Consider the following 20,505-nt stretch of genomic DNA (forward strand, 5'->3'; position numbering starts at 1 on the left):
CAGGCATGAAATTAGAAGACTCATGCTTTTTGGAAAGAAAGCTATGACAAACCTAGACAGTGTATTAAAAAGCAGAGACATCACTTTGCCGACAAAGGTCTGTATAATCAAAGTTATGGTCTTTCCAATAGTCGTGTATGGATGTGAGTGAAAGTGAAAGTGCTGGTTGCTCAGCTGTGTGTGATTTTTTTGTAACCTCATGGACTGTAGCCTTCAAGGTTCCTCTGTCCATGGGATCTTCCAGGCAAGAATACTGGAGGGAGTTGCCATTTCCTACTCCAGGACAACTTTGGGAGGGGGCGTTATTTACCCTGCCACATTTTTGGTTTTGGCACTGTTTTGTATTATGATTGCAGTGGGCAGATACACAAATTTACACAGTGATAAATTTGTATAGAACTTATATACCCACGGACCAATGACTACAAGTAAAACTAGTGAAATCTGGATTAAGCTGGTATATTGTTGTCAATGCCAATGTTCAGTGACGATATTACACTAGCTTTGTATGTGTGTGTTCTCACGTCAGTACTTTAAATATTATGCACATCAAATTATGGTAAAAAGATGACTATGAACAAGATGCATTTGTGCTCAGTCACTTCAGTCGTGCTCAACTCTGCTCCTCCATTCATGGGATTCCCCAGGCAAGAATACTAGAGTGAGTAGCCATTCCCTCCTCCAGGGGATCTTCCTGACTCAGGGATCAAACCTGGGTCTCCTGTCTTAGCGGGCAGATTCTTTACCATCTGAGTCGCCTGCTGCTACTGCTAAGTCGCTTCAGTCATGTCCGACTCTGCGAGACTCCATAGACAGCAGCCCACCAGGCTCCCCCGTCCCTGGGATTCTCCAGGCAAGAACACTGGAGTGGGTTGCCATTTCCTTCTCCAATGCATGCAAGTGAAAAGTGAAAGTGAAGTCTCTCAGTCGTGTCTGACTCTTAGCGACCCCATGGACTGCAGCCCACCAGGCTCCCAGTTCCATGGGATTTTCCAGGCAAGAGTACTGGAGTGGGGTGCCATTGCCTTCTCCGTGAGTCACCTGGGAAGCCCCTTAAAACACAGCCCCTCTATTTCCATCAGCACCCCACTGCATTATAGCCGACCAAGTTTATCTCCAACCATCAAGTGGGGTTCTTCCAGTAGTTCACTTTGTGACAGGTCATTAAGAATATCTTCTCGAATCTGGACTTCCCTGGTAGTACAGTGGTTAAGAATCTGCCTGCCAACACAGGGGACATGGGTTCGATCCCTGCTCCGGGAAGATTCCACATGCTGCAGACCAACTAAGCCTGAGCACCGCAAGAACCGAGCCCATGCCCTAGAGCCCGTGCTCAGCAATAAGAGAAGCCACGCGATGAGAAGCCCATACATAGCAACAAAGACCCACCACAATTAACATAAAAAAAATTTTTTTTAAGGGATATCTTCAAATCCAGTCATCTGATTGTTACCTCTCATAATATCCGGTGAAAGGTTTGAGCTTGGAAGAACTGGAAGATGCTGAGCCTGTGCTGCTTCGAATTCCATCTGCAATTTTAGTGGAACAAAGGGCCTCTGGATGTTTCTTAGTGTGGAAAAGTTCATTTTATCTTGGTTGGGCTGGAAAGTTTTTTCTGGCCATTCAAGAGGATAACCAGGCAAAAGTTCATTTTTTCACACAAGGAAAATCCTGTGGAAGAAGATCATGACTTTCAAAAAGTCCACTTGCTGGAAACTCAATAACTGGAATCCTGTCGTTTGGCTGAGATTCAAGTCCTCTGGCAGGAATCTTCCACTTCCTTGGGCATAGCCTCCTTGTGTATGTGTGTGTGTTTATTTATTTATTTATTTTCTTTTTGGCTGTGCTGGGTTTTTGTTGCTGTGCACAGGCTTTCTCTAGTTGCAACAAGTAGGGGCTACTTCAGGCTTGTCATTGTGAAGCGCAGGCTCTAGGTGGACGGCTTCAGTCACTGCAGCACGAAGGCTCAGTAGCTGTGGCGCACCGGCTCAGTTGTCCTGTGGCATGTGGGATCATCCCGGACCAGGGATCAAACCCATGTCTCTCGCATTGCAAGGCAGATTCTTAACCACTGGACCACCAGGGAAGCCCTTCTGTGTGTGTTCTGCATGCAGTTACAGTCAGGAACAACTGGGTGAAGGGCACACTGCCATCTTCCGTATGATTTCTTACAGCTGCATACGACTCTGCAGTCATCTCAATGCAAATGTCTATTTTTAAAAAACTAAAAAAAAAAAGAAAGTGACCACACCCTTCTGCTTGTGGGACCTTAGTTCCCTCACCAGGGATTGAATCCACAACTACTGAAGCCTGAGCGCCTGCAGCCTGTGCCCTGCAACAAGAGAAGCCACTGCAATGAGGGGTCCTCACACTGCAACGAAGAGTAGCCCCCGCTCACTGCAACTAGAGAAAGCCCAGGCAGCAACGAAGACTCAGTGCAGCCAAAAATAAAAATTAAAACAAAAAAAAGGTAACCAACAAAGACCTACTATGTAGCACAGGGAACTATATTGAATATCTTGTAATGGAAAAGAATCTGAAAGAGAATATATATATGTATAACTGGAAAAAGAGCTATAGGTATATTCATACATACAAATGGACTTCCCTGGTGGCTCAGATGGTTAAGTATCCTCCTGCAACGCAGGAGACCTGGGTTTGATTCCTGGGTTGGGAAGTCGCCCTGGAGAAGGGAATGGCAACCCACTCCAGTATTCTTGCCAGGAGAATTCCATCCACAGAGGAGCTGGGTGGCATATAGTCCGTGGTGTCACAGAGTCAGACATGACTAAGCGACTAACTTAACTTTTAATACATCCAAATAACTGAATCACTTTGCTGTATACTGGAAACTAACACAACATTGTAAATCAACTGTACTTCAATTATTACAACAACAACAAAAAAAGGACCCTCAGAGCTGAAAGTGGGTTGGGTCCGACTCAGCACAGACTGCCCCCTGGTTATCAGTCTCCCCACAAACCTGCATGTTCAAGATTCCAAGTTCACAGAGGTACACAGGCCCAGCTTTTGGGCGTGGCATCCGTTATCTGCTTCCTTCAGCCCTGGGTCTATCTCCTCTCACTCCCAGAGCTTCCCTGGGGCTGCTCACACCCGGCATGCAGTCCCAAGCCTTCTGGAGTCAACACAGCGCCTGGCCCACGGGGCAGCTCAGTGTGTGTATAAGCCCGAGCCACCCAACATGGTTGTTGATGGTGGCCCGCAAGCCACGCAGGTCCGCTGTTAAGCCAGATCTCTGGGATCAGCTTTTGAACACGCAGGAGGACAATGGAAAAGTGCTATGTATTTATACTGTGTATGAGATAGGACTTCCCTGGCAGCTCAGTGGTAAAGAATCCACCTGTCGTGCAGGAGCCACAGGAGATGTGGGTTCCATCCCTGGGTCAGGAAGATCTCCTGGAGGAGGGCATGGTAACCCACTCCAGTGTTCTTGCCTGGGACATCCCATGGACAGAGGAACCTGGAGGGCTATCGTTCATAGCGTCGAAAACAGTCAAACACGACTAAAGTGACTTAGCACACTAACACACGCCGGGGTTCAATCCCTGCTTCTCTGGGAACTAAGATCCCACAAGCCCCAGGGTACAACCAAAAAACAAAAGATAGGGCTTCCTTGGTGGCTCAGTGGTAAAGAATCTGCCTGCAATGCAGGAGACAGATTCGATCTCTGATCCAGGAAGATCCCACATGCCTCAGAGCAGCTAAGCCTGTGCGCCACATCCCCTGAAGCCCACAAGCCCCAGAGCCAGTGCTCCACAGGAGAAATCACCACAATGAGAAGTCTGCATACTCCAGCTAGAGAGTAGCCCCCACTCACCGCAACTAGAGAAAGCCCGAACAGCAAGGAAGACCCAGCATAGACAAAAATAAATAAATAAATTAGTTTTTTAATGTCTGTTTTTTTTTTTTTTAAGATAACCAAAAAATATTTACTATACAGCACAGGGAGCTCTACTCAATATTTGTAATAACCTGTAAGGGAAAATAATCTTAAAAAGCATGAAAATATGCATATGTATCACTGAATCACTTTGCTGTACACCTGAAGCTAACACAACATTGTAAATCAACTAGACTCCAATAAAACTTAAAAAATGAAAAGTAACAATTGGGATATCAGCTCCAAGAGGCCAGAGACTGCTCGTTCTCGGTGCCTGCCATGCAGCAGATAATAAATATTTGCAAAATGAATGACTGAATGTTTACATCAGCCATTGGCCTATCAAAGAGACTTCTCTGCTGTGCGTGGTATGTTGATGTTTTTCATTCACGGACCTCATGCTTGTTTGTTTGTTTTTGAATAATTATTTATTTTTTATTTTATTTATTTATTTATAAATTTTGTTTTATTTATTTTTGACTGTGCTGGGTCTTCCTTGCTGTGCAGGTTTTTTTTTTAGTTGCAGTGAGCGGCGGCTGCTCTCTAGTTGAGGTGCACGGGCTTCTCATTGCAATAACTTCTCTTGTTGCAGAGTGTGGGCTCCAGTTGTGACTTGCAGGATCTAGAGCAAAGCCTCAGCAATGTGGCTTAGTTGCTCCAGGGCATCTGGAATCCAACCCATCTCATGCACATGCAGGCAGATTCTTTACCACTAAGCCATGTGGGAAGCCCATATGTAATTTACATATCTAAGTCCATTTATCTAAATTGTGGTGTTCAAGGGGCAAAGGCTCAGGTGGTAAAGAATCTGCCTGCAATGCAGAAGACCCAGGTTCAGTCCCTGGGTTGGGAGGATCTCATAGAGAAAGGAATGGCAACCCACTCCAGTATTCTTGCCTGGAGAATCCCATGGACAGAGGAGCCTGGTGGGCTACAGTCCATGGGGTTGCAAAGAGTCAGAAACAACTCAGCAACTAACACTTTCACTTTTCAAGGGACACAGGAACGGGATAAGCCCAAAGGGCCTCAGAACAGGGGACAGAAAGTACCAGGCCCTTCTCGCCAATTTGTTTGCTCCCCAGCTATAAAAACAAGCAGACAATCCTTGTTCAGCGTTACCTCGCCCTGGCTCTCTGGAAGCTGGCCTGCTGCTCCAGTTGCGGCTAATAAACTCTATTAAACTCTAATTAACTCTTAACTCTAATAAACTCTCTTTCCTTCTGTGTCTCGTCTGAAAATTTGTTTCCAACTCTCACATGACATAAATGAGAGCACATTATTGAGTCTGTGCCTTGCTTTCTTCGTTTTTTTTTTTTTTTTAAAATTCAGTCCTGTATTTATTTACTTTTGGCTGTGCTGTGACTTCCTTGTTACGTGGGTTTTTCTCTAGTTGTGGTGATCGGGGGCTGCTCTCTAGTTGCAGTGCCTGGGATTCTCACTGCAGTGGCTGCTCTTGCTACAACGGGCTCCAGGGTCCTCTGGCTTCAGTAGTTGCGGTGCATTGGCTTAGCTGCCCCTCAGCATGTGAAATCTTCCCAGACCAAGGATCAAACCTGTGTCCACTGCATTGGCAGGCGGATTCTCAACCACTGGACCACAAAGGAAGTCCTTCAGCATCTATTTTGTGCCAAGCATGGAATAGCAGTTGGGGATCCACTTAGTGAGTCAATGCATATTGACTCACAAGAGACACTATCAGGAATTTTGTGACCGGGCCATGACGGGAATATTTACACCCCAAGAATTGGCAAACACTGCAAATCAGGGTTTTAAATTATTTTTTCCAGGTTGTTCATTAACTGGCACACCATTGTATCTCATCATGGAGAACAAATTAGACATAAACCCCTGCTCTCATGGTGCTTATATACTAGTGTGTCCTAGTGGCGAAAGCAGTAAACAAAGCAATTAAGTAAAATGTACAGTAAAATATGGGCTTCCAGGGTGGCTCAGTGGGAAGAATCCACCTGCCAATGCAGGAGACCTGGGTTTGACCCCTGGGTTGGAAAGATCCCCTGGAGGAGGACATGGCAACCCACTCCAGTATTCTTGCCTGGAGAATCCCCATGGACAGAGGAGCCTGGCAGGCTACAGTCCATGGGGTCACAAAGAGTTGGACATGACTAAACTGAGTGAGCACCCACACACAGTAAAATATAGATGCTATGGAGAAGAATAAATCAGGGGACTGGGTAAAGGACTGCAGAAAGTGAAAAGTGAAAGTGAAGTCGCTCAGTCGTGTCCGACTCTGCGACCAAGGGGATTGTAACCCACCAGGTTCCTCCATCTATGAGATTCTCCAGGCAAGAATACTGGAGTGGGTTGCCATTTCCTTCTCCAGGGGATCTTCCGACCCAGGGATCGAACCCAGGTCTCCTGCATTGCAGGCAGACACTTTAACCTCTGAGCCACAATTTCAATCCAAGGACTGCAGCGGCTGAGGTAATTAAAATGCTCAGGTAGGCTTCCTGGAGGAAGTAACATTTCCGCGAAGGAGCAAACACTTGCACTTGAAAGAGTGAACAAAGGTGTTTGGAGGAACACGTCTTCCAGGCAGTTGGCACAGCATACACAAAGGCCTCGGGGCAGGACTGTGTCTGGTGTGTTGGAGGAACAGCGGGGAGGCCGTGTTTCTGGAGCAGAGTGGGCACGAGGGAGAGAGGGAGGAAAAGAGGGCTAGGAGAGGACGGGCAGGTCGTGCGAGGGCTGCAAGAGGACTCAGGCTTTTTACTCAGGGAGGTGGGAGCCCTGGAGGGCTGTGGGCAGAGGAAAGGCGGTGCCTGACTCAGGCGCTCACACGCTCCCTCTAGTGGCTGGTGCGGGGAAGACAGACTGTGGAGATGAGGATGAGAGCTGTCGCTGGTGCTCACAGGCGCCCTCAGGTGGCTTCCTCGGGGAGGACAGAATGTGGGGGAATGGGGAGAGGTTGGGTGGGGGTGTCCAGGGTGGAGGCCACTTTACTGGTCCAAGTGAGTGATGATGAGAACTGAACGCTGAGGGAGGCAGAGGAGGAAGTTAGTGGTGTTTTTTTTTTTTTTTTTTGCCATTTCAAATAATGTGGAAATGAATGCTTTTTTCACTTTTTTTTTTTACTCTTAGTGAAATTCCTCAAAATGGATTTGCAGACTCAAAGATTCCTCATTAAATAGTTAAAAACACTTTTCAAATATTTAAGGATGAAATGCTGAAACATGGAGAATAGAAATTGTGCTCATTTCCCCCACCACCTATTTTTCGAACAGTTTATAATGAAACCTTTCAAGTACACAGAAAAATTGAAAGACTTTTACAATGAATTGTCATATGCGTACTGTCCACTTTCTCAATGAACACTTTGCTATTTTGCCCTATTCTGTATTTATCCATCCTTTTATCCATTCATCAGTATATCTCACTTTTTAATGCATCTCCAAACAAGTTGCATACGTCACATCCATTAGGATGGCTACTATCAAAAATAAAATAACAAGACTTCCTGTTTGCCAAAAGTTTTACTTTCCTTTTAGGTTCAAAGGATTCCTTAAGAAAAGAAACCACTTGTCAAACACACAATAAACAATTCCGATATTTAATAGAGGATTATTTGATTTAATTTCAAGATGCAGCCATTAAAAAAGGGAAATAGAGGGCTTTGCTGGTGGCTCAGTGGTAAAGAATCTGTCTGCCAATGCAGGGGACATGATTCAATCCCTGATCTTGGAAGATCCCACATGCCTCGGAGCAACTAAACTTGTCCACCGTAGCTCTCTAGAGCCCGGGAACTGCAGCTACTGATGCCTGTATGCCTAGAGCTCTGCAACAAGAGAAGTCATTGCAATGAGAAGCCTGAGTACCACAACAAAGAGTAGTCCCTGCTCACTGCAACTAGAGAAAGCCCATGCAAAAACAGCAAAGACCCAGGGCAGCCAGAAATAAGTAAATAATTTTTTTTTTTTTCAAAGAAAGGAAATAGAAACAACAGAGAAAAGTAACAGCACACACATCACCAGATTCGGCTGACCAACGTCCAAACTTGAACAGCGTTAGGAAGTCCCTTGTTAACAGGATAGGTCCCAGGTGGTGGGTCCAACCAACTGGTGAGATTTCAAATTGCAGTTTCAGGCACATCCACTTCTAATCCCAGGCAGAAAATGATATCATCATCAGTTTGAGCGCAAAATTTTAGCTCCAGTTTTTCTTTGAACTTTTGCAATGCTGTTTGTTTCACCTCGTGAGTCATAGACTTCTTAAACCCCAGGGGGTTGACCAGATCCTCAGAAGCTTAAGAGATTCCAGGACTCACTTCCTTTCTTATCTAAAGTGCTGTCTGGCTTGCTGTGCTTGCAGGAAGGGAAAGAATCCCAGCAGTGTCTAGGCAGGTCAGAAGCAGGTCAGAGGCCTGCTCCCCTGCTTCTGAAGTCTGAACAGGACTTCCTCCATTTTAATTTCCCTAACACTTCCCTGGTGGTCCAGTGGTTGCAACTTTGCCTTCCAATTCAGAGGGTATGGACAATTCAGAGGGTATGGGTTTGATTCCTGAGAAAGAAAGATGCCAGATGCCTCTTAGCCAAAAAAAAAAAAAAAAAAAAGAACCCAGAACATAAAATGGAAGCAATATTGTAACAAATTCAATGAAGATTTAAAAAATGGTGTACATAAAAAAACAAAAACAAAAACAAAAACAAAAAACAACACCAAAAAAACACAAAAACCCAGAAAATAACAAGGGTTTCTATGAGAAAGTGGAAGAATTGGAATCCTTGTTTGTTGCTGGTGGGAACATAAGATGGTGCAGCTATAGACAACAGTTCAGCAGTTCCTCAAATAGTTAAACATAGAACTACTATATAATCTAGAAATTCCACTCTTGGGTATATGCCCAGAAGATTTGAAAATAGGCAATCAAAGAGGTACACCTCTTTGTACACCAATGTTCATAGCAGCATTATTTACAATAGCCAAAAGGTGGAAACAATCCAAATGTCCACTGATGAATGAATAGATAAACAAATTGTGGTCCACTCATGCAATAGGAAGGAAATTTAAAAAGGAAGGAAGTTCTGACACATGCTACAGTGTGGATGAACTCTGAGGATAACTATGCTCAGTGAAATAAACCGGGCACAAAAGGACAAATATTGTTTGATCCCACTTGCTAAGGTTCCGAGAGTAGTCAAATTCATAGAGAGAAAATATGCTAGAGGTTACCAAGGTCTGAGGTCATTGTGAATAATGCTGTGATGAACATGGGTGTACAATTATGGAGTCCCTGCTTTCAATTCTCTCTAGGAGTGGAATTGTTGGATCACATGCAGGAGATCCTGGTTCGATTCCTGGATCAGGAAGATCTGTTGGAGAAAGGATAGGCTACTCACTCCAGTATTCTTGGGCTTCCCTGGTGGCTCAGGATGGTAAAGAATCTACCTGCAATGTGGGAGACCTGGGTTTGATCCCTGGAGAAGGGAACGGCTACCCATTTCAGTATTCTGGCCTGGAGAATTCCATGGACAGAGGAGCCTGGCGGGCTACAGCTCATGGGGGCCGCAAAGAGGCAAGAGACTGACACGACTGAGCGGCTTTCACTTTTTTGATGCTAATTTTATGTTTAACTTTTTGAGGAAGTACTCTTTTGACATAATCCCTTACAAGCTCTCTTTGAGGCAGCATCCTGGAGACAAAGCTGTAAAATGAATGAAGTGACTGAATTCCAACTCTATTTCATATTTCAGAAGTAGAGTTAACTGGATGGTTAGTATAGGGAAGTTAATAGTGCTTGCTTCTTGGAAGAAAAGCTGTAACAAACCTAGGCAGTATATTAAAAAGCAGAGACATTACTTCACCGCCAAAGTCAGTCTAGTCAAAGCTATGATTTTTCCAGTAGTCATGTATAGATGTGAGAGTTGGATCATAAAGAAAGCTGAGTGCTAAAGAACTGATGCTTTTGAACTGTGGTGTTGGAGAAGACTCTTGAGAGTCCCTTGGACTGCAAGGAGATCCAACCAGTCCATCCTAAAGGAAATCAGTCCTGAATATTCATTGGAAGGACTGATGCTGAAGCTGAAGCTCCAATTCTTTGGCCAGCTGATGCAAAGAACTGATTCATTGGAAAAGATCTTGATGCTGGGAAAGATTGAAGGCAGGAGAAGGGGAGAACAGAGAATGAGATGGTTGATGGCATCACTAAACGGATGGACATGAGTTTTAGCAAGCTCTGGGAGCTGGTGATGGACAGGTAAGCCTGGCATGCTGCAGTCCATGGGATCACAGAGTCCCAAACGACTGAGTGACTGAACTGAAGTGGATGGTTCATGGTGGCTCCATTCACTTTAGGTGTCAAAACCTTGTGCTTATCCTGATCGGAACTCTTCCAAATGCCATATGCAATCCAGCTGCAAATCCTGTTTGTTCCACCTTCAAAATTAACTCAGACTCTGAATACTTCTCTCTGCCTCCACCATCCCTTCTGTCTGTTTTCTTTTTTGGTGGGGAGGAGCGCCATACAGCATGTGGGATCTTAGTTCCCTAACCAGGAAGCAAACCTGTGCCCCCTGCACTGGGAGTGTGTCTTAATCATGGGACCATCAGGGAAGTCCCATAAAGTGTTTGTTAAATGAATAAATAAGTGAATGAATAAATGACTAGGTCAAGTCCTTTTTTTTCATTCCTTCCTATCTTGAGAAACCTATATGCAGGTCAGGAAGCAACAGTTAGAACTGGACATGGAACAACAGACTGGTTCCAAATAGGAAAAGGAGTACGTCAAGGCTGTATATTGTCACCCTGCTTACTTAACTTCTATGCAGAGTACATCATGAGAAACACTGGGCTGGAAGAAGCACAAGCTGGAATCAAGATTCTCAGGAGAAATATCAATAACCTCAGATATGCAGATGACACCACCCTTATGGCAGAAAGTGAAGAGGGACTAAAAAGCCACTTGATGAAAGTGAAAAAGTTGGCTTAAAGCTCAACATTCAGAAAACGAAGATCATGGCATCTAGTCCCATCACTTCATGGGAAATAGATGGGGAAACAGTGGAAACAGTGTCAGACTTTATTTTTGGGGCTCCAAAATCACTGCAGATGGTGACTGCAGCCATGAAATTAAAAGCCGCTTACTCCTTGGAAGAAAAGTTATGACCAACCTAGATAGCATATTGAAAAGCAGAGACGTTATTTTGCCAACAAAGGTCCGTCTAGTCAAGGCTATGGTTTTTCCAGCGGTCATGTATGGATGTGAGAGTTGGACTGTGAAGAAAGCTGAGCGCCGAAGAATTGATGCTTTTGAACTGTGGTGTTGGAGAAGACTCCTGAGAGTCCCTTGGACTGCAAGGAGATCCAACCAGTCCATTCTAAAGGAGATCAGCTCTGGGTGTTCTTTGGAAGGACTGATGCTAAAGCTGAAACTCCAATACTTTGGCCACCTCATGCGAAGAGTTGACCCATTGGAAAAGACTCTGATGCTGGGAGGGATTGGGGGCAGGAGGAGAAGGGGACGACAGAGGATGAAATGGCTGGATGGCATCACCGACTCGATGGACGTGAGTTTGAGTGAACTCCGGGAGATGGTGATGGACAGGGAGGCCTGGCGTGCTGCAATTCATAGGGTTGCAAAAAGTCGGACACGACTGAGCGACTGAACTGAATTCCCATCTAATTGGCCACGCCCCTGAGACTTGACCACGCCCCAGGAGCAAGCTGCGTCGCTTGCCGGCCTCACCTCTCGGCTGAATCGGGACAAACCATTTCCATTCGTCGTATCGGGTGGGGAGGCCGGAGAGAAAATCTCTTACGTGGAAACGATGGAAGCTGCCCTTTTATTTCCCTGAGAAGTGCCCGTAGATTCCTCCTGATGTGTGAGTGAGCTATGGCACCGTTGCTAACTCGCGCTTGCGGGGCCACTCACGCTGCGGAGCCTTAGATTGGATCCTCCCTCAGTGCTGCGTTGGTGCCGTCTGGCCTGGTCACATGGGCGGCAAGATGGCGGCCCCCAGAGCGCTGTAGCAGTGTCGCGGTTGGTGAAGTGTTGGTGGCAGCGGCCGCGGAGCGGGTGGGTCCTGTAGATCCTCCGATCTGGTAGCTCACTGGGGTGTTCTGGGGGCGAGGGGGACGGGGAGGACGCCTCATTGGGGTCCCGGCGCTGGGATTCTTTCGCTGGGGAGTAGAAAGGCCTCCCTTCTGAGAGGTCCCGGCGAAGTATTTCGCTCCAGTTCTGCAGACCCTGTCTCCGGGGATGCGCGTAGTGAAGAATCAGCGCGCGGGGGAAGGTCCCATGTTGGGTGACCTCTTTCTCGGGGTTCTGGGAGAACCAAACTGTGAAGGATCAGGTACTGGGGGACACACGTAAACGTGTCTTGTTGTTCAGTCGCTCATTTGTGTCTGACACTTTGCTGCCCCATGGATTGCAGCATGTCAGACTTTCCTTCACCATCTCCCGGAGTTCGCTCAAGCTCATGTCCATTGAGTCAATGATGCCATGAGACATCAGTTCCTGGGAGTCTCTTCCATGGAGCTTTGGGGACCCGGTCGTCGCTGGGGGATCCTGGGAGCAGCCCCGAGGGATGCCGTGTTGGGGCGACTTGCCTCTTAGCGGCAGCGGGGGCGGGGGTTTAGTTTATCGAAGGTCTTTTTGTTGGGAATTCTTGGTTTAGAGGGGGCGGATTTCGGGAATTCCGAACTTCCCTTCTTCCATCCCTTACTCACTCTTCATTGAAGTCTGTCTTAGTTGTGGCGTAAGGGATCTAGCTCCCTGACCAGGGTTCAAAGCCAGGCCCTGCATTGGGTGCTCACAAAGTTAGCCACCGGGCCACCAGGGAAGTCCCTGATGATCCCTGTTTTGAGTGCCACCTCCTTTGATGGTCACCTGTGCTCACACAACTGCACCTCCCTTATTATACCAGGTTGGCCCTAATGACTCCGCTGGGAGCCATACCCTGCTCGTAAGCTTCACGAAGTGTCCTCACTGGTCTGGAGGATGAAGACCAGCCTCAGCTGCATCCTTTCATTTTAATCCTTCCTTTCAACCCCGAGTTTGTGGTTTAGACCTTGACTCTGGAGCCCAGCTGCCGGGATCTCTAACTCTTCACTAGGTTCCTAGGCAAGTGCTTCACCTCTCTGTGCTTGGCGGCCCCTCCTGTAAAACACTGACGACCGCGGTGCTTGTCTCAAAGGGTTATGGAAAGGATGGAGCGAGTTTAGGAATGTAGGGGCTTAGAATAGATGACTGTCAAAGTAGCACATCCTGTGTAAATGTCAGTTGCTATTATTGTTATGGTCATTGTTCTTTAAAAAATTTTTTTTGGATGTAGATCATTTTTAAAGTCTTTGTTGAATTTGTTAAAATATTGCTTCTGTTCTGTGTCTTGGCATTTTGGCCACAAGGCATGCGGGATCTTAACTTTCCAACTAGGGATGGAACCTGCACCCCGTGCGTTGGAAGGTGAATTTTTAACCACGGGACAGCCAGGGAAGTCCCTTACGTTTCTTTTTTTTTTTTTTTTAAGTTATTATTTATTTTTTGGCTGTGCTGGGTCTTCGTTGCTGCGTGCAGGCTCTCTCTAGTTGCGGTGTGTGGGCTTCTCATTGTGGCAGCTTCTCTTGTTGTGGAGCGCAGGCTCTAGGGCACTCGTGGGCTTCAGTGTGGCAGCACTCTGGCTCAACAGTTGTGGCTCACAGGCTTAGTTGCCCCACAGCATATGAAATCTTACCGGGCCATGGATCACATCAGTGTCCCTTGCATTGGCAGGCAGATTCTTAACCACTGGACCGCCAGGGAAGTCCATGGCCATTGTTCTTATTAATGAATTGTGTGCTGGGAGTACAGGGGTGACTAGCACTCAGTCCCTGCCTTCAGAGTTTTAGCAACTGAACAACAATAACATAGGATCTTAGCTCCCTGACCAGGGATGGAACCTGCGTACCCTGCACTGGAAGGCGGATTCTTAACCACTAGACCACCAGGGATGTCCTCAGCAGCTCTATAAACAGTAGTAACACTATTTTTCAGTTTCTGTGGGTCAGGGGTCCGGGCCTGGTTTAGCTGGGTGGCTGTGCCTCTGATCACGCGTGAGGTTGCGTGCAGACCCTGGCTGGGCTCCGCCATCTGAGGGCTGGACTGGGGCTGGGGGAGCTGCTCTCAAGCCGCCGCTCTCACCTGGCTGTTGGTGGAAGGCTTCAGTTTCTCCACCATGTGGGCCCCTGGAGCCACAAGGAGGAAGCCACAGGGTCCCTTATGACGCTCCCAAGTCACAGTGCCATTTCTCCTGTATCCCGTTATTCACCCGGGTCAGCCCTATCCGCTGTGGGGTCGGGGGTAAGGTCCACACGGTCCACAAACACCAGGAGGTGAGAGTCCCTGAAGGCCATGTTGGGAACCAGTCTCCACAGCCCCTCTGGCTGCTGTGTGGCGAACAGACCAGCAGAAGTCATTGGTGAGGTAGATAGAGGCCACAGGCCCAGAGAGGAAAGTGCCTTAGGGAAGGCCACACAGCAGGTAGGCAGGGCCGGACCCAGGCAGCCAGGCTGTTCAGCAGTTTGGAAACCACCCCGCTGAGGTCCTAACTCTGAGATGAACAAGTCAGCTAGCAGCAAACGGCACCTTGACCTGGCATCTCGGTTTCCCCTCCCATCAGGTTCTCAAGCTTGAGAGTCCCCTGGTTTAGCCCAAGGAGGAGGAAGGCGGCATCGCCATGGTGACGGAGCAGGAAGTGGAGGCAGTGGGGCAGACGCTGGTTGACCCCGGGCAGCCCCTGCAGGCCCGCTTCCGGGCACTGTTCACACTGCGTGGGCTCGGGGGTCCAGTGGCCATCTCCTGGATCAGCCGGGCCTTCGATGATGACTCAGCCCTGCTCAAGCATGAGCTGGCCTACTGCCTGGGCCAAATGCAGGACCGACGGGCCATCCCCGTGCTGCTGGACGTGCTGCGGGACACCCGCCAGGAGCCCATGGTGCGCCATGAGGCAGGTGAGCAGACGGGGTGCGGGCTGTACCTGGCGAGCGCTGGAAGGGGTGGGTGGTGAATGCCTTCGACCATCTCTGCCCCATGTCTCAGCTCTACTGCCGAAGCACGAGAGCCAGGTAAATCCCAGGTAATGGATGGGTGTTGCCTCGAGCCAGTCTGGCTTTATGGGCCCTGAGATGTGAATTTCACGAGTCATAAATTGTGATCCCTTTTTGTTTTTATTTTTTTGGTCGCTCCATATGGCGTGTAGTATCTTAGGTTGTTCACCAGGGATTGAACCCGCACCCCTTGCATTGGAAGCTCAGAGTCTTTACCATTGGACTACCGGAAGTCCCTGATCTCTTTGATTAAAAGAAAATACACAGACAATGCGGGAGACCTGGGTTTGATCCCTGGGTCGGGAAGATCCCCTGGGGAAGGAAATGACAACCCACTCCAGTATTCTTGCCTGGAGAGTCCCATGAACAGGGGAGCCTGGCGGGCTACAGTCCATCGGGTTGCCAAGAGTCGGACATGACTGAGTGACTAAAAAAAAAAAAAGTTAAAACTGGAAATACCATTCTTTGCTCATACAAAGACAGGCAGTGGTCATAGCCAGCCAACCCAAGGTTACTCAGTCACTTCACTTACTGGACAATTTTTTATGGCCACTCCAGATGGCCTGTGGGATCTTAGTTCCTCAACCAGGGATCAAACCTGTGCCCTCTGCAGTGAAAGCATGGAGTCCTAACCGCTGGACTGCCAGGGAATTCCCTGGACAAATGTTCATGGACCATCTACTGTAGGCCAGGTGCTATTCTCACAAGAGGCTCAGATAGCCAGTGAGGGGCTATGGTTCCATTTATGATTGTTCTTGGTCCTTTTGAATATTCCCTGAGATAATCTCCAGCTTTGCCAGGCTGCCTTGGACTCCTCTCAGGATCCCAACCATTGACTCCTCTGGGAGCTCTCCGTATAGAGAAACATTTGAGCCCAAATCTCAATTTCGTGTGTGTGATTTTCTGGAACACCCAGTCATGTTATGGTGCAAACGCTTACCTAAGTGTTACGGAAGAAAATAAAGCCTGGGAGAGGGTGCCAGAGGTGTTGCCTTTTTTTTTTTTTGGCCTTTCCATGGGATGTGTGGGATCCTAGTTCCCTGACCAGGGATTGAACCTGCGCCCCGTGCGTTTGAAACTTGGAGTCTCAACCACTGAACCACCAGGGAAGTCCAGCATTGCTGTTTTTAATTGCTGGAAAGAGATCCAAGTGGAGTAAGGGAGTTGTCTGGGGAAAGGGGTTCTGGGCAGTGCAAAGGCCCCGAGGCAGGATGGTGCCTGTCTGCTGACCCTCCTTGCCCACATCGCAGCTTAGAAACCTCCCCCATGTTTTCGGGGCTCTCCATGATGGACTCGACTCAGCGGACTGTTCTTGGCTCTCGCCACCCATGTCCCCAAGTTGTAAGGGCATGCTAATCTGCATCTCCCCTCTGGGCCATGAGCTCTAGGGGTGTGGGCCAGTGTGGGGTCTGAGCCAGTTTCCAGCAAAGTCTGATATCTGGGGAAGGGACACTCATTGGTGCAGATTCCAGGGATGGACTGGTCCCTGCTTTAAAACTCATGGCTGGGTGGCCCACCCATACGACACAGGCAGGGGCGGTGAGGGGGAAGGCATCTGGGGCGTTTCCTAACCAGCCAATGTACGCTCTCTGCCATGTTCTTCTCAGGGGAGGCCCTGGGGGCCATTGGGGACCCAGAGGTGCTGGAGATCCTGAAGCAGTACTCTACTGACCCTGTTGTTGAGGTAACACAGCACCCCCCTGCCCATACCGACCCCCATCTCGGGTCCAGGAACTGGCCTCAGACCCTGTGTCTGGTTGCCAGGGTGACCACCCAGGGATGCCAAGAGAGGGCTGCAGTCAGGATGGATGCCGTCCACTGCCCCTTTGGGCAAAACTGAACTCGATTCACACGTGACACCCACCCTGCTCCACTGGCGCCAGCACAGCCCCCACTCGCCTCTCTCCTAGCCTCCCACAGGCAGTCCCTCCATCGTGTAGATCTCCCAACCCACCCACCTCTCCACCTCCACCCAGCCTCATCCAGTGTCTCCCTGCCGCTGTCCCTATTTTTTCTTTAAACAACAGCTTTATTGAGATGTGTCACATACCATAAAACCCACTCCCTGAAAATGTGCATTTGGGTGGTTTTTAGTACATCCGTGGGCTTCCCTTGTGGCTCAGCTGGTAAAGAATTCACCTGCAATGCGGGAGACTTGGGTGTGAACCCTGGGTTGGGGAGATCCCCTGGAGAAGGGAAAGGCTACCCACTCCAGTATTCTGGCCTGGAGAATTTCACTGGACTGTATAGTCCATGGCGTCTCAGAGAGTCAGACACGACTGAGCGACTTTGACTTCGTACATCCATAGAGTTATAGAACCATCACCACTGTCTGATTCCTAGAACAGTCCATCCCCCCAAAAGGAAGCCCTATCCCCATCAGCAGTCACTCCTCCATTCCTTGCCCCAGCCCCTGACCACCAGGAACCCACTCTCTGTGTCTGTGGATCTGCCTGCTCTGCTCGTTTCCCGTCAGTAGAATCACACCCCGCGTGTCCTTCTGTGTCTGCGTCTCACTGAGCACCGTGTTCTCAGGGTCCATCCGCGTGGTAGCCGGTGTCTGGGCTTCTCTCCTTTTCAGGGCTGAGTGATGCTGCTGTGTGTGGAGCAATCACATTTATTTATCCATCATCTATTAACTTATTCTGTGCCTCAAGACTCATGGTTTGTCATCACCTTTGGGACAGTAGTCTTAAGCAGTCTGGCCTGGCCTCCTCAGGCCTGGCCTCAGGTCATGTCTGTTGCTGGCACCCCCTGATGGTCCTGCCTTGGGGCCTTTGCACTGGCTCATCCCACCTGATGCCTTTCTCACCGGTCACCTCCGAGTGACTCCTCCTGACCCACTGTTCCCCTGTCACTCCTTGATCACAGCAGTCCATGCCGGTTGTTTCCAGCCTGGAAGGATCAATTAGTCCAGAGTCTGTGGGCTGTGTCCCTGCTAAACCGGGAGCCCTGGGGGCTGGAGGGGGACCTGGCATGTCCACTCCCTTCCCTTCCGTCCCCAGCGGCCGCCTGTGTGCCCCTCTCCCTGCAGGTGGCTGAGACATGCCAGCTGGCTGTCCGGCGGCTGGAGTGGCTGCAGCAGCATGGTGGAGAGTCAGCGGTCCGGGGGCCCTACCTCTCTGTGGACCCAGCCCCGCCCGCTGAGGAGCGCGACCTGGGGCAGCTGCGGGAGGCACTACTGGACGAGGCCCGGCCACTCTTCGACCGATACCGAGCCATGTTTGCCCTGCGCGATGCTGGAGGCAAGGAGGCTGCCCTGGCGCTGGCCGAAGGTGAGGAGGGGCCTCGGGGGTCAGGCTCGGGGCCCCTTGGCCCCTGTGGCCATAGTTGTCACACACAGCTGCATAGCATCCTGGGCAGTGCATCCTGGGGCAGGTACTCTTATTACCCCCACTTCTCCGTGGTGGGAGCCTAGGCCCAGAGAGGCAGAGGGACTTGTCCAGGGTCACACAGCAGTCTCAGCTGCAGTTTGGGTTTGACCCCAGGGTCCCCCGTGACCGTTACTGGTGGCATTTTCATCTCAGCTGTGCAGGGAGCCCTGTGCAAGTCTGAGGGGCTGTGGCTCCTCTAGCAGAAAAGGAGAGGAGGGGCCTCCAGGAATCCTGGGGTCCCTTGATCCCCTCCCCCACGCCTGAGGTGGCTGCTTCTGGTCCACAGAGTGCTCAGAGTCCCTCTGCCTTCCTGGAGCTTCCTGTCTAGCCAGGGAGATGCTGGGACATCACCACCACGTGGACCCCGTGGCGGGAGCGCAGAGGGGGCAGGTGTGGGTTTGTCCTGGGCGGTTAGCTGCACAGTCAGGTGGGCTGGCCTCAAATCCCAGCTCTGCCTCCAGAGGACATCGGATCACAGGCAGGTCACTCCCGGGTCCAAGGCTGGGCCCCTCTCAGGAGAAGTGTGGCCCCTCTGTGTGGCTGTGCTGGTGAAAAGCCTGGGACTCTGCCTGTCAGGGTCACTAAGACTCTATGGATTGTGGGGATCATGCAGGAAACGACCCAGAAGCACAAATGTATAAGATGCCTGCAAATCGCACTGGCAGTGTGGGCACAACACGGAGTCGGGGTACGGGGGACAGGACGGGAAGGAGGCGGCCGTGCCCAGTCTGGCCTCCGGGGAGTGGGAAGGGAGGGCCGAGTTTCCAGAGCCCGATGGGCCCACCCTGCTTCCCCAGTCCCTCTGGTGGCTAGGGTCCCACCTCTGAACTCCATGATTGGCGGTGGGGGTGTTGGGGAGTGCTCCCGGATTCGGGAACCTCCTTTCGTCCCCTCTCGGTCCCTCTGTTCCCCGGTGCCCCGCGCCAGGCCCCCTCCTTGCTCTGTGGTGACCCCAGCCTTCTTTCCCTGTAGGCCTGCGCTGCGGCAGTGCCCTCTTCCGCCATGAGATCGGCTACGTTCTGGGCCAGATGCAGCACGAGGCGGCAGTGCCCCAACTGGCGGCAGCCCTGGCGCAGCCCACTGAGAACCCCATGGTACGACACGAGTGTGCCGAGGCCCTGGGGGCCATCGCCCGGCCTGCCTGCCTGGCCGCCCTGCGGGCCCACGTGGCCGACCCTGAGCGTGTGGTGCGGGAGAGCTGCGAGGTGGCCCTGGACATGTACGAGTATGAGACGGGGTCGACCTTCCAATATGCAGACGGGCTGGAGCGGCTGCGCTCACCCCTCTCCTAGGGCCTCCGCGGGGCGGTCCCCCGTTTGGACTCGGCGCATAAACCATGCTGGAGTGAATCGGATCTTGCTTCCCTGTCTTCCAGCCCCTTTTGCATCTTGATCGCAGGCTCCCGGGGGCTACGCTTAAGTCACTTCTGCCACTGAGCACAAGGGGAGGGGGACCGAGGGGTTGCGGGAACAAAGCTGCGTCTGGGGGGTCGGGGGGTGGTGGCCCCGCTTCTCTAGGAATGAAAGGGCGTGGGGAAGGCACTGTGGGGAAACCCAGGCCCCCAGTGTTGGGGGTGTTGGAGCTGTGCTTTGTGGGGTGGGGTGGCCTGGAGCTAAGGGCTTAGGGAGGGCAAGCAGGTCCCAGGGACACAGCCTAGATGAACTATTAAATTATTTTTGCCAAGCGATGACTCTCAGAGTGTGTTGTGGGGCGGCTGAGGTGAGGGATGGCAGCTCTAAAGGAAAGTGTGGGGGACAAAGGCATGTGGAGAGCTCAGCTCTGACGTCTGCCCTGCCCAAGACTGTGTGACCAACCACAAGCCAGTGCTCCTGTTTCCCCATCAATTTCCTGGGCAGGAATAAAATCTGCCCAGCCAGTTCCCTCCAAGCCAGACCTCATCCTCTCCCAGCCTTTATTGGGGACATAAGGGAAGGGGTTTTGTGGTATGGCTAAGAGCTCGGGCTATGCGTTCCCATTCCCACCTCCGTCCCCTACTTCCTCCACCTGCAGTCTCCAGCAGCCCATTTACCGCTTTGTAAAATGGGTGTTAACAAGAGAACTCATTTCATGTGTGACACATTTTCACACCAAGAAATTCTCAATTTCTACATGGGCATCAGCTGGGTGTCTTACAACTCAAGTTCAGTGCTGACACCATCTGCCCAGAGTAAGTGCAGACCCTCCAGGTTCAGG

At 50.2% G+C, this 20,505-nt stretch overlaps 1 protein-coding gene across 4 annotated transcripts; it reads left to right on the forward strand.

The window, feature by feature from the left end:
• Positions 1-11,850: 11,850 nt before the first annotated feature.
• Positions 11,851-19,995, forward strand: DOHH (deoxyhypusine hydroxylase). Of its 4 annotated transcripts, none has more exons than XM_059888217.1 (6): positions 11,851-11,956; positions 12,781-12,977; positions 14,512-14,842; positions 16,546-16,622; positions 17,973-18,213; positions 19,285-19,995. In XM_059888217.1, exons 3-6 carry the CDS (start codon positions 14,569-14,571, stop codon positions 19,602-19,604), a joined length of 912 nt encoding a protein of 303 aa, XP_059744200.1. In that variant the 5' UTR covers positions 11,851-11,956; positions 12,781-12,977; positions 14,512-14,568; the 3' UTR covers positions 19,605-19,995. The 4 variants fall into 4 exon arrangements, with proteins under 4 accessions (XP_059744200.1, XP_005209005.1, XP_010805282.1 ...); XM_005208948.4 differs by having other exon boundaries at positions 11,851-11,930; XM_010806980.3 differs by lacking the exon at positions 12,781-12,977.
• Positions 19,996-20,505: the final 510 nt, after the last annotated feature.

Source organism: Bos taurus, chromosome 7 (assembly GCF_002263795.3).
Source record: "Bos taurus isolate L1 Dominette 01449 registration number 42190680 breed Hereford chromosome 7, ARS-UCD2.0, whole genome shotgun sequence".
NCBI classification, from domain to species: domain Eukaryota; kingdom Metazoa; phylum Chordata; class Mammalia; order Artiodactyla; family Bovidae; genus Bos; species Bos taurus.